The sequence below is a fragment of the Mauremys reevesii genome, linkage group 1 (genome assembly GCF_016161935.1).
Source record: "Mauremys reevesii isolate NIE-2019 linkage group 1, ASM1616193v1, whole genome shotgun sequence".
Lineage (NCBI taxonomy): Eukaryota > Metazoa > Chordata > Testudines > Geoemydidae > Mauremys > Mauremys reevesii.
The window spans coordinates 81,454,790-81,468,854 of NC_052623.1; the positions used below are offsets into that span (position 1 = coordinate 81,454,790).

The following is a 14,065-nucleotide window of genomic DNA, read 5'->3' on the forward strand; positions in this document are numbered from 1 at the left end:
TTTCAGGAACAACAAAGTGGTTTCACAGAGGCCATGCTTTCCTTCACCACCCAAAATTCCAGGATTTGCCAAAATGTTGTTGTCAAAGTACCTGATTTCAATTCAACTCAACCGCTATCAGATGTTTTAAAAGAGAGTTACAAATTACTGCATAAATTAGTAATACGAATTATCCTGGATCAGATTGCACCCTCTAAAACTGCCTGAGGATCTCCTGAACCAAGGTAAAAGAGGGTGTGAGCCACCTCTTTGCAGTCATCCTCTACTGCATAACAGATGGAGGCACTCTGCAGGGTTCACATCTGTACAGCATGCCAGAAAGTGTACTGCACTTCATTCCACACCAGCCCATATGGATGGAAACTACCTGTGAAATGTAATACAAGCTATACCATATTGCCTATGGAACGTCTCTTTGATGGCAATCTCTCTTCAAGAGGGAGTTCAGTGGGGAGCTCCTGGTAGCACACTTCGAGACTGGGATGCAGGGAAAAATACTAGGGCTACAGAGCCAGAGCAAAGATACCAGACCTGTAAAAAATGGCCCTGGTCTCCTTTGTAAACCATGCATCCACTCAGTTTGGGGGCACGCCCTAAAACTCATCCCATGGAATGACAAACTTCACCACCTCCTCTACTCCAGTGGAATAATGTAGAAGAAACTCAGCAGAGGAATCCTTTTGAAATTTTCCTGGTCTTTACCCCTCCCATGGATTGTGCCATGAGGTGTAGTCAAACTAAGATTTTTAATCTCAACATCTAAATATTTCACTGATGACCTACCATAGCAAACAATGTTATGAAATGTATTAGTTTGTTTGCTTTTCCTATAATTCACACAGCTACATGCTCTGAAATTTCTATGTTAACATATTTGCATTATTACTTCTAAAAAGTGTATCTTATACTTGCACTTAGCTATATTTTAACTACTGTGACCTTACAATTAAGCTTATAATAAAACAAAATTAAAGCAATTCCAAGTTAAGGCTAGACCTCAAATTATCCTAATGTATCATAATATTTTCTGTAAATCAAAGTACAAAACAATTAATTATAGGGCAAAAGTCTGATTCCAGATAGATCAGCCAGTATCAATCTGGAATAACTTTATTACCTACAGTGGAGTCACTCCAGACTGACACTGGTGTGACTGAAATCAGGATCTAGTCCCATGTGGTAGATTTAACAGGGAATGTTCTAATAACAGTTTAAAAATCAGAACTCTGGCATTATTTTAGCTTTTATTTAAATCTAATTTTCTTTGTGTTTCTATTCCTGGCCCCACCATAACCAAAACAATGGCATAAAAAGAGAGAATAATGATTTTTTTCCAAAGATGGCACTACTGTATGTGTGGGTTTGTCATAATATTTTTGTAGGTCACATTATAAAATAAATCCTAGCAGGTTAGTTTTCATTGGAATCAACGGAACTGCACATCATCCATGTGATATACGTAAGATAATGTTAAATCACTATGAAATTACTCGCATTTTAAGTTTCAGAAATATTCATCTTTACCAGACCTGGTAAAGGTTATGAATATCAGCTTAAGACCAAAGCCTTTTCCTATTGAAATCAATGGTAAATCTCTGACTTGAATTAGAACAGAATTGTGACATTAGTGCTTAGGGGTAAGCAGAGCCTCGTGTTGTTCAAGAGCAATCTCTAGAGAAATGATGAACGACTCCAAAAAGCATCATCTTAACTGGAAGAACTGTGGCTGTTTATAGGGCCTTGAAGATGAAGGGTTAAAACACAGAAAATCAGAAGAATCCTCAGAACTCTAACAGCCGTTCTTGTGAAACAGGGTAGGGGAGCAGGGAATGTATAATATGTAAAAGGCATAGCTCATATTATGACTTTTCTACCTGTGTAAGTGCTGATCATCTTAGTAACTGTACAAAGTTATTTTTTTCTTCTTTTATCATTGGCTATTTGAGTTCTATTCCACTCTAGCTCTAAAAGAATTTAGCAGGACTAACCTGTACAATGACATTCAGCTGTTCATTTACAAGACACTAAATAATGCAAAATATTTTGTAATTGCCACCACAAATGCAAAAACAATATACTCTGACATGTTTGTATACAATATTTCAGGTGATTTTTTAGTATAGACCCTGATCCTACAAAGATTTATGTAAGTGCTTAACTTTAAGCATGTGAGTAGAATGGTTGAATGCAATGAGACAGCTCATATTTTCAAAGTTAAGCATGTCAATTAAGTGTAAATTGCAGAACTGGAGACACCGTTTTTTGGGGGGTTGTTTTACATTTAAACAGATGTTTTCTATAGATGAACCTCTATAACAAAATAAACCACTTTTCATAGCATCAGACCACAAACAATGCAATTCATTCAGGTTAAATACTTGAAATTCCAAAATACTATTTCCAGTTATTAGAGTGTATTAAGTAAAAAAAAATATTAATTTTACATTTCATCTAAATTTGAAAGATTGCAATTCAAAGTGACTTATTCTGTGATACATTTTAAAGAACATTTAAACTAATTTGTTAAAGAACAAAGCTAGATTTATTATAGATTAAATATATTGTTTACACATTTTTTTAAAAAATACAGTAATTTTGTTATTGGGGTTTTTTCCTCAAGAAAAATCACCAATTAACTTTTTATTAGAAACAGCACAATCACTAGAAAGTTTCTGGCACCCCCTGGAATCAAGGTTAAAAGATATGTAATTAGATATTAATCATTCTATGTGATCCCTACCCAGTATTTGGTTTGTGCAACAATATGATTTGTGATTATAAACTGCTCTGTACATAGAAAAATATTTCCCAAAAGTAAGCTATTCAAAATTACTATCCAGTAAGAAACATTATGCCACAATACATAAATATCAAGCATATTCTGAGATATGCTTTTTAAACAACAAGCTTGTTGTTCAAATGTGTAAAATGCACGTTTATTTTCTCCCAGTACTTTACCATTACACAATTTTTACAAGGACACTAACTCATGAGATTCATTCTATTCAGAGTTATACATTTCAATCATGACACCATGATATAACAAACGTGGCTGTCAATGGCATGACAATGTTTGTAGCAGTCTGAGTTAACAATTCCTTTTTTCTCCCCCACCAACATGATCCCATTTCTATTCAGATGTCTATTATTCTCAGTTGGCAACAAGGTGCAGTATACACACCTGCTCTATGACCCTTCTTTAGTCATACATCTTAAAGAACAAAAGGAGTAATAAAATAGGAGGTGCTTGATGGCTCTTTTTAGTTATCTGCTGGATTTTGCATCTTTTATTCCAGTCACATACATTTATAATGTGCAAAGCAAAACTGGCCTGAAAGCCCAGCTCAGATCCAAGCTTGACTTGGATCAGAAGGAAAAACTACCATGCATATTGGCAGAATTTAGCAATTTGACTAATTTCAAGAGGCCTAAGGATGAATAAAAGTTCGTGACTGAAACACCTTCTGATGTTAATGGAAGAGAACTCCCAATTACTGCAGTGAGGTACACCAGGAAATAATAATTGCACCTGATCTACTGTTTCTGGATTTTAGATAGACAAATGATTTCAACCTTGCAATATACATAAAATTTCAATGTTTGATATTTTTAAACAAAAAATATAACTTTTTTCTCTCCTATTTTAAAACAGTTTCATCTTCTCAGACAAGTTAAAAATTATACATCAGATACAACAAAATATTTACAATAGTTGATTAGTTCTCATTCTTTGAATGGGAACACAACTGCATATTAATTAGAAAGATATATAGCTAACCATACTGCTAACCATAAAAAGAGAGTATGTAGGTTTCTTTTCAGGGGTGCGAGATATTAGCAACTGCATGCTCAAAACTGAAAAATATTTATTAAATCAAAACAATTATTACCATAAACTTTTAATTAACAATCCACTTATATAAGGTTTAAAAAAATCTACACTATAATTTTGCAGCGTCAGATACTGTACTTGCCATATTAAAGTAGGGATGTCAATTCTACATTTTAAACCTCAGAAACATATTTAAAAGCAAAAAAACATACATGATGGGCCCCGTTCTGCAGACCTCACTCATGCAAGCAGTTTTATTGGCTTCAGTGGGCTTGTTCATGTGAGTAAGGGCTGCTGGATTGGGCCCCAACTGTACAAACAAAACCTGATCCTTCTCTGACCACAGACAATAAGAAAACTCGCACTATGTTCAGGAAGAAGAGGAGTACACCTTTCCTTTTCATCCATCAAAAATAAAAAATCATTGTGTGGCTTAAAATGACGAAAGTAGAGGAATTCAATTAATGATGAAATTCCATATTTAAGAGACCACACTTCTTTTCCAATATACTGTACTGCTTATGACATAAAATATCAGAAATTGTTATAAGATGCCCCTGGCAGAGAACCATATTAGATAAATAAGCAGAACAAGAGGAGTTAAGAATGAAGTTACTCATTAGAGTCAATCTTCTGGCTTTTATCACTTGAAATCATACACTTGCCTTTATTTTAAACAGAGAGATTTTGTTGTGAATTGCAGTGAGATTTTTTTAAACAAATTAAAATGACAATGAAAAAAAGAAACATTCCTCCATAATGCACATTGTAGAAATTATGTATATATGAATTAACTCTCTGGCTCATAATAGCTTTTTGCAGATAATTTTTCTGCTCTATCATTTAAATACATATTTAGGCAACTAGAAATTTACTGTCAATTCATATTATGTCAGTCCAAATTATGGTGCTGTTACAGTATTCACATTTAAAGATTATTGAAAAAATTACTGCTCATGTGCAGTACATAATTTGCAAAAGGTTAATAACTTAACTATTTTAAAACAATGAATGGAATTAACTCAGAATATAAACCAGATGCCCAAAATGTTGTTTTTAAAACAATCCACATTTAAGTTGTAAAAGAACAAAACAAATCTAAAACCAATAGAACCAGTTATATGGATTAAAATAGGCAGACACACTGTATGTTTTGGGCTTTTTGTGGATTGGTTCTGGTAATTTTTATAAAACAGGACATTTTCAGTCTGAGACTGTGAATGCCAAACTTCAGCCTGGAGTTAATCTTAGCAGCTAAGTTATAAAACTCTTACATGAAGAGGTTATACTGGAAAGGCTGATGGAGACTTACCTGTACCAGACATCTCTATAATAATTTCATATATCAATAATATAGTTCCAGAAATAAAGGATAAAAATATGAAACTACAATGTAGTGTATAAAAATATTCATTCTTCATTTTTATTGCATGTTACAAGACATGCATTCTTAAATTCCATGTTTCATCTAGAGTGTACTTCAGATGATGTATCACACTGATAGACAAAAACAACTGTTTGGAATAACTTAGTAACAAAACCCGGAAAGACAGGAGAAATATTAAATGGTATTCAGACAATAACTTTTTTCTAACAACAATTCCGAATATATGTTAGGCTAATTTACAAAAGCTAGCTACACACACAAGTATTAAATAAGGTCAATAAGGTCTGTTTGACTATACTTTACTCAAAGTAACATCCACAGGCATATTGAAAATGAGATTTTAACTAATAGAGGGCATTATGCATGAATATTTAACTAATAAGTATTAAATCTTTACTTAAACTTTTCATTTACCATAACAAGAATATTTCTATTTTAATTAAATTGCTTAAGAAAGTTTGCAGATTATATTTCGTAATTTAGCTATAACTATTTCTTACCTATAACAAAACAGTAAGATTAGAATCTGGGAATTTTACAGAAGACAAAGAGAAAGACAACAGTTTATAAAAGCAAGAACTAAAATCACTTACTGGCAAACATGCAAGTGTATCTCAGTGTGCTTCCATATGTTCATTATTCCTGTTTAGTTCTCTTAATAATGATTACTAAATAACTAATGAACTGCCAAAGCATATGAAACTCTGTCTGTAAAAGATTTGTAAAAAAAAAAAAAAAACTGTATAATTCTATGATCACTAACAAAATGTCCAGCTCTTTCAGCTAACATAATGATGGGGTTAATCAAACTGCATGCTTCAGGACATAAGCTAATCACCTGGACAGATCAGGAAGGAATTTCCCCCATGATCACCACTCACCAAACACACCCACCATGCACAACTGGCTAGGTACATTGGTGGGGAAGAATAGGCTACTATCAGAGACTGAGTACCAGATTAAAGGTATGAATGGTCTGATCTGGTATGACAATTATTATTATATTTCACAAAACTCACTTTCAAGTTATAATTTTTACCAACTGATAAAGACTGAACTGGATAAAAATATTTTTTTTAAAGTTTTGAGATAATATCTCCCAACCTTTTAGTCTCACCTTGAATATATAGTTAATATAACTTATCTTCTGGCCTTCCAGAAATCTTCTTTGTTTATAAAAACTACAAATATTCAACTTCTGCATAATATCCTGGAAATATATCACAACACGAGTAAACTTCTAAACATGGATTTTATTAATTAGAAATGACTTGTGGTGTGCTATGCTGTGACGTGTTGCCTGGCTCATATGAAATACATATGGGCTATGGTAACCTATTTAGTTTGAATACATATTTTAATAAAGACAAATAGGAAAATCCTGCATTAGTGCAAAATTCTGTAAACAACTACATGTTAGTTCCATGTGATGTGAAAGAAACAAAAGCTAACAAATGTAGACTCGAATTATTGCAATGGAGGACAGGTATTAGACAAAAATTATTTAATCCTCTATCCTAGTGATATTCTGTATTCAAAAGCAGTAATGTCATTTGTCATATTTTTAAAAATTACTATCAATCAATAATAATTCTCCATTTTCAGTGTGAATGTCAATTAACTCAGTCAATAGCATCTCCAAGTACCAGAAAAGATTATCATATACTGGCCACAGGATGGGGGAAAGAAGAAAGCATGCCTTTCCTCTCTATTCAAATGGGACCTGATCCAAAGCCTATTAAAGTCAATACAAGGCTCCGTGGAGGGGACCAGTGCGGCAAAATTCCACAAGTGCTCTGGGACACAAGAGACCGGAAACAGTCAAGGATCAGTGGGTACCAACCTATAAATCCTACATAGATAACATCTTATGAATAATGTACTAGGGCTTGTTTCATATATAACTGAAAAAAATTGGTCTCTAACAACTTACAATCTTTTTTACATTTTTGCCTTTTAGTTTGGCATCTGGCTATCTATCATCTCCTGAGAGTCTCCTATCCATGCCAACCCCACTTCCTCCTAGTGTTGCATAGATGCCTTGATTGCTACTTCCTGAAATTTCTGTCTGGTGACCAGAGCTTTATATGGAAAAGACAGATGCAAAGATCAGTGTGAATGGGAAAGAAAAATCAGTCCCCACATTAGAAGACTTATGTTCCACTGATACAGAGAACTAATTTAGTAAAAAGGTTCTTTAATTATTATAATTATTAGAATCAAACAGACAAACACAGGAACCAATTCATTTTGCTAACTGACTTCTAAGTATTCAAAAGAAAATTCCCTGATGCTTTATTGATTTTTAAATATAGTTGCCACTGCAGTTAAAATGGTACATTTTGAACTAACACTCATAAAAACTTTTCAGATCTTAAGAGTTTAGTTTACTTAGGGTAAGAAGTAATAAATATAATTTAATATCTTTTCAACCAAACGGTTACCATCTATAAAGATTAAGGTTAATTTTAGATAAATTATAATGTTTTTCATAGCAATTGATAACTAATGAATCAAAATATGTAGATAAGCCAAATGTGGTATTTTCCACAATAAATTAATAGCTGTATTGAAATGCACATTTGATTAAATAATGTATTACCCCTGACTAAGCTGTTAGCATCATCTAAAAAAAAAAAAGAATTAATGTTACCCCAGTGTGTCAACTGACTATGGTACAAATATATGGATAAAATATTTTGGATGTTGGGAGTATAACAATCTGTAAGATTTACACTTACATTTTTTATCTCAAAAGTAAGTTTTCCCTCTTGAAATATGAAACATCATTCAGATAAAGTGTACTGCAACTGCTAGCCTGAAAGGGCCAATTTATTTCAATGCTATCTAACTATTCTAATATCACTATAGTCTGTAAAGATACAACTTAATTAAAAATAAACCATTTGAAATGAAAGAAAAATCATATTAAAACATGTCCAAGGAAAGACACTGTGAAATAAATACAGTTGTGTGTACTGAAGATGAAATTTAAGCTTGATCAAAACTCACTGAAACACCATGCTTCACTTGTACATACAGCAACTGGCATACATACTGTAAGTCCTTTCAATTATGTTATTTGGTTAATGGATACATAAATAAGTCTGCTACAATACTGTTCTTTAAGGGCCAGGTCTGCTCATTCCTGTCTATACTGTAATTCCTACTATGTTGGATTACAACACAGCAGTCCCCTGACACTGTTGAAACACAGTCAATTTTGCAGTGTTGACATGACCAGCCTATGTTTTAGCCATGTTCACAAATCGAGTTACAACTTGCAAAAGTGGAAGGACTTAGTCACAAAAATAAAGCTGATATAAATTTTGACATCAGTCTTTTTCAATACATAGACAGGACAGGCATCCTAACACTACCTTTTATTCTTCTTCATTTACAAACTTCATTTACAAACTCCACCACAAACAATGTCTAGTACCTAACACATGACCAAAGTAGTTACACAGGTACATTAATGTTCTAAAGTTGTTCCTGGGTATGTTTGTCCTGCTCCCCTGAATATTCGAAAACTTCAATAATCAAGCTAGAAATAAAGGCCCGAATAAGTGTTTTTCTTTGCCTTGGCCTCGGATAATGAGTCCAGCTACTACCCAGAACTAATTCAAGGAGAGAGAGAGAGAGAGAAAAAAAATAGACTCACACCCAGTCATTACAAAATGGAATGAACAAAGTCTCATCGGGGGTTAATTCCCCACGTGTTGCTGCTGCTGTATCTTAAAATCTCACAAGGAAAAAAGCGAAACCCAAATTATGAGTTGGAAGAGTCTGTTTGCGTTTAATGAAAATATCAGCTGACAAGAGAGAGACTCTGCTTACAGACTCTTTAATGGCAAAGCTGAGCTACTCTGTAAAGTTTCCCACCAAGCTCCGGAGCCGTTTCAAACCAGCAGACCCCCCCCCCTCCACCCCAGAAACCAACGGGGGCGTGGATGAAGTGAAGAAGCTTCCAAACCCTCTGCTCTTTAGCTCACAGCAGTTGTTTAATTCCCGTTGCCTCCCTTTCCTAATCAGACAGATTTAGTGGTAACAGCCCCATTCTTTCACTCGCCGTTTTTAAGCAAGCTGTTATTTCAAGAGGAATTTCCTCTTTTGTCAGTTTTTCCCCCCACGGTTGCGCCAACTTTAGATTATCACTGGCTGCCTTTGTTTGAGTGTCTTGACGTGTGGGAGTGTGTCCTGCGCTCTGTCCCGAGCTGTAATGCTGCCCTCCCTTCCCAGGCGTGATTCGCGCATTATTGTTAGGAAGATGCGCCGCACTCTGATTCAGCCCTGCCAAATCCCCTCCACACTTCTGCCTCCCGAGCCACCTACTCCGGGCCCCTCGCCTCGCTCACACACCTGCTTCCCAGAGACTCGGAGCAGGACGGGCCCGGCGCTTTACAACTCCCCTCCACCGTCCCCTGTGGCGAGTGCCGCGGGCTGTCACACACCCAGCGTCGCCCCTTTCGGCGCTGTGCCCGCGGTGGCTCGCCTGGGGCGGCTGGCTGCAGGGCCACCCCTCGGAGAAAGCCCTGCGGGGGCCAGTCAGTGTGCGCCGACTCCCCGGGAGTCTCACGTTCCCCACCCACCCAGGCAGGCTCCACAACACCTTTCCCGGGCGCCCGGTGGCGGTTTATACAAATCAGCTCTGGGGGGGCAGCGCAATCACGCTGAGCGCTCCCCTTGCACCGCCTCGCCCCATTCCTGCGCCCCTCCCCAGCCAGCGCCTTGCTCGTGCCCGGTCAGCCTGGGGGGCGAGAGGCGCACAGCGCTGGGGGCGGGGGAGGCTGACACTGGAAAGGGGCTGAGGAAAGAACCGTCTCTCCCCTCCCCTCCCCCGCACCTTTCTGGCCCCCATTCCCCGTGCGCTCGGGGCTGGAGGGAGCCTGGAGGGGGTCAGTTCGTGCGGCCGCGGCGGGGAAGAGGACAGGTTGCTTTGGGGCTGGCCCAGCGGCACCACCAGGCAGAGGCGCAGGGATTGCCCGGGCGGTGTGTCAGGGCTGCATGTGTGAGGGTGGGACAGAGGCGGGGGGAGGGGAGGTTAGAGGCTGTGTGTGTGTGTGTGTGTGTGTGTGTGTGTGTGTGTGTGTGAGGGGGGGTCTTTACCTTGCGTTGGTGCAGTCGTTGTAGAGGGTCTCGAAATCCTTCCTGGAGATGAGTTTGCAGCGGTTCACGCCGGGCTGGATGGCCCCCAGCCCCCTCAGGATCCGGACCTGCTCCACGTTGCACACCACGGGCGTGATCTCCAGCCGCTTCAGCTTGGTGTAGACGGTGTGCAAGCCCCCGACCAAGTGCTTCAGGAAGAGGTCGAAAGCCTGGGGCAGGCAGATGAGCTCGCAGCCCTCCACGGTGAAAGAGGCCACCTTGGCCCCCCTCAGATCCACCATCTTGCACTCATTATTCTGGGGGGTGTTCTCCACCGGGGACGGGGTCGAGTACACCGGCTTGCCCGGCAGGCTGCTGCTGTTAGCGGTGCTAGCGCTGGGGGTGGAGGTGCCGCCGCCGCCGCCTGCGCTGCTGCTGCTGCTGCTGCTGGTGCCCAGGCTGGGGCTGCAATTGTTGCCGCCGCCGCCGCCTCCTCCGTTGCTGCTGCTGCTGCTGCTGCTGCTGCCTCCTCCGCTGCTGGTGGTGGAGGTGACTGTGGCCGCCGCCGCCGCCGCCGCTGCGATGGGCTCCGGCCGGAATAGGTTCGTCCCCGAAGAGGCTGGCGGGGGAGCGATGGAAGGAGACGGAGACGAGGTGGCCGACGAGGTGGTGGTAGTGGTGGTGCAGGCGGCAGAAGTTGAGATCGGAGGTGGAGGGGGGACCAGCTGGGTCGGAGGGATCAAAGCAGCCGGTACGGCCATGGTCACATATACGAAGGGGGGGGGAAAAAAGTTGCCGCACGGACAAAAAGAGGGTCGGGGGAGGATGGGGGGAGATCCCAAAACAGCTGTCGCCGAGAAGGGGGAAGAGTGAGAGAGAGAAACGCACAAAGTGTCCCGCAAGTGGGGAATGAGAAGTCCGCTGCGGGCGGTAGCGTTGGGGTTTAGGGGAAGGGGGGAGGGTGGTTTGTTTTGTGGTCCTTGCTCTAGCACCAAGTTAAAGATGAAGGTGAAAAGGGGGAGGTTTGAAGGACTTCGGTTCTCTCTGGCAAGTACATGGATCAAAGATTGAGAGGGGAATGACAGAGAGAAAATGAGCTGAAAAGTGCTGGCTGCTGCTGCTCGCTGCTCGCTCGCTCTCTAGCTCTCCGGGCGAGTTGTTGTTGTCACACGGTGCAGAGGGGAGGAGCTCCGGCAACTTGAAATACCCTTTGAAGCAGCAAAAGCCTCACTCACTAGTATTAACCCAAATTATCCAACCAGGAACCCGGAGCAAAGAAACGGAGAGAGAGTGAGATCCCTCTTCCTCCTCCTCTCCTCCAGGAACCGTTAGATTATAGGGTTCATGTTTCATCTCAACAGAGACGAGATGTAATTTTCCAAACACTTCCAAGCTTGTCCACACACTGGACAGAGAACCAAGAACGTACCCAAGTTTTTCCGACAGGCATTCGCTGCCTCTTTCTCATCACACAGAAACGGGGACTGGGAGAGAGGGGCGGGGATTTACTCGGCCCCACGCCTTACGAGGGGCTATTTATTTTACGAGTAGCACATTTATTTGAAAAAACAGAAACACTCAAACCCGGATTATTTTTCTCAATACAACAAACACGCCGAATGGCAGGGATGGAAGTTAATAAGATTCCAGAAAGAGCATAATAATGATCACTAGGGCTCCTTGTTGTGTGAAGGATTTGTAATGGTATGGAGCGTGAGACGCTACAGAAGAAAGAAAAGCAAACGCAACAGTATTTCCAGGAAATAAAACGTTTATGGCTCAAAGAACACCGGCCACTTACTTTTCCTACAATTTAGAAATAACATCTGTCGTGCTAAAGAATTACCCAAGTAGTTTTAAAAGGAATGAACACGTGCCTATTTTCATCTATAGGCTCCCATGAACTTTTTGATCATAAGTGTAAAGCTTTTCCACAAGAAAGGCATTGATGGTTGTGTTTTATAGTATACTCACGTTTGATTGATTGTGTTTTTAATAGCCACGTAAAATGATGTCTCAACTGAAATGCGTGAAAAGAAGTAATTGTAACATTTGTTCTAATAAGGCTGAAGTAACTTTAAATACACTAGCCAAGATATTAGAGAGCTGAAACGGAGTGCTTACTCCCACCCTGTTGTGTGTAGGTATTGCAGCGGTCTGTGAACAACAGGTGACTGCAAGCCACACATCCAAGTTTGATCTTTGATACTCTGCCCCATCACCAGATATGGTGTAAAATTAGCGGTTGCGCTTGCCCACACATGCGCAATAACTTATATATATATATATATATATATATATATTTGAATTGTGGGTCAGGCCGCATACATGTTGTAGTACCTGGTAACCACAAGGGTTAAAGATTTTAGCTTGAACTCCGAATTTCCTTTTTGGTTCTGATTTAGGGGGTTACTTTGGCTTTTGTCTTATATTTCTTTTGTGGGTTTTGTGTTTTTTGAAGAGACAAAGAAATAATTCTTTCATACAAGTGTACGAGCTGCTGCAATAATGTGTACATACGTATTTAGGCTTTTTAAACAATGTAAATTATGTACTCAGTAGATTGTGACATCTACCTGTCCTTAGCCTGCTTTTTTTTTAGTGTGTGTATTATTTGTACGAGACATGAATCATCGGATTACACATCTAGATGTGTGATAAGAACCTTAATCTTAATTCTATAATATGGAGGAAATTCACTTTTTTTTTCAGATTGCCAAAAGCTATAAGCATTCTGTTATCACCTGCTTGCTCACTACCTGTGAGGTTGCTCTTTAAATTCCAGTATATTTTAGTTATGAATACCAAAAGGTTTCTTCAGCGAGTGAACTTTTATTTTTCCTAATACTCGAACAGCTTTTAAAAAAAGAGAAGAAGAAGAAGAAGAAGAAGAAAAATAGAGGCTTGACTATCATGCAACAACGGTGATATGGAGTAATTTTGCCAGTTATAAAGCCCAAGAAACGCAAACCAATCTTAAAATAGGAATGCGTATGCAACTTACTTATAGTGGCGGGGGTCTGATGTTAGAAATACGTAAAGGGCCTTGAAAAATTTAACCGTATTGCATTATTTTATTTTCAGGTAACGTATCAAAGTTGTTGAAAACCCACTGCCCGTACTCGCTCTATTAATGTCCCTGTTTTCACTATCTCATACACATTCTATAGTCATAAAACATGCACCCGAGAAAGTTAATACAGAGCCGAGCACGTGTGATGTCACCATTTCACTTCAACTTCTGAATGAACTCTGAATTAATTCCCCCCCCCATCACCAAAAATATCCCTGTCATATCACTTGCTCTTTACCTACTCTACAGCATGATGGGCTCCTGCTTTTCTTCTAATTGGGTACTTTCACGGACAACCATTGTGTTTCTAAACAGTTGAAAAATCTGGTTTGTAAGTGCTTACTACAACAGGTTTTGGTTAACGGTGATGGTTTAATGAAACGATTGGATTAGGAACCAACACATTTAGGAAAGGGTTCAAGAATCTTCAAAGCTTCTTGCTTGGTAAGTGTTTCAAACGATTAAAGCAAACTACTGGATTTATTTTAACACAGACGCACACCAACAAATAATGATATTGCTCGTTTCCTCTTTTACACTTTTTTTTTCCAAATTGCATTTTAATTGCAAGTCGATCCTTTCAAGAAATGATATTGTTAGACTTTAATTCTCCTTTCCCACACCCTAGAATGCATATCCGTAAAACTCAAAGTACTATAACTGATTTGAGAATTCTCCCTGTGTC

General features: G+C 39.2%; 1 protein-coding gene across 5 annotated transcripts in view; it reads right to left on the bottom strand.

Annotated features, from left to right (window-relative positions):
• Window positions 1-11,456, bottom strand: part of DACH1 (dachshund family transcription factor 1) — a 470,395-nt gene extending 458,939 nt beyond the window's left edge. For all 5 annotated transcript variants that reach the window (XR_005592968.1, XM_039520998.1, XM_039520997.1 and 2 more), the window contains exon 1: window positions 10,329-11,456. Coding sequence is in view for 4 of the 5 variants with exons in the window: in XM_039520998.1 (XP_039376932.1) it covers window positions 10,329-11,068 (740 nt within the window). In the remaining variant the exon portion in view is untranslated. The remainder of the gene's footprint in view (window positions 1-10,328) is intronic.
• Window positions 11,457-14,065: the final 2,609 nt, after the last annotated feature.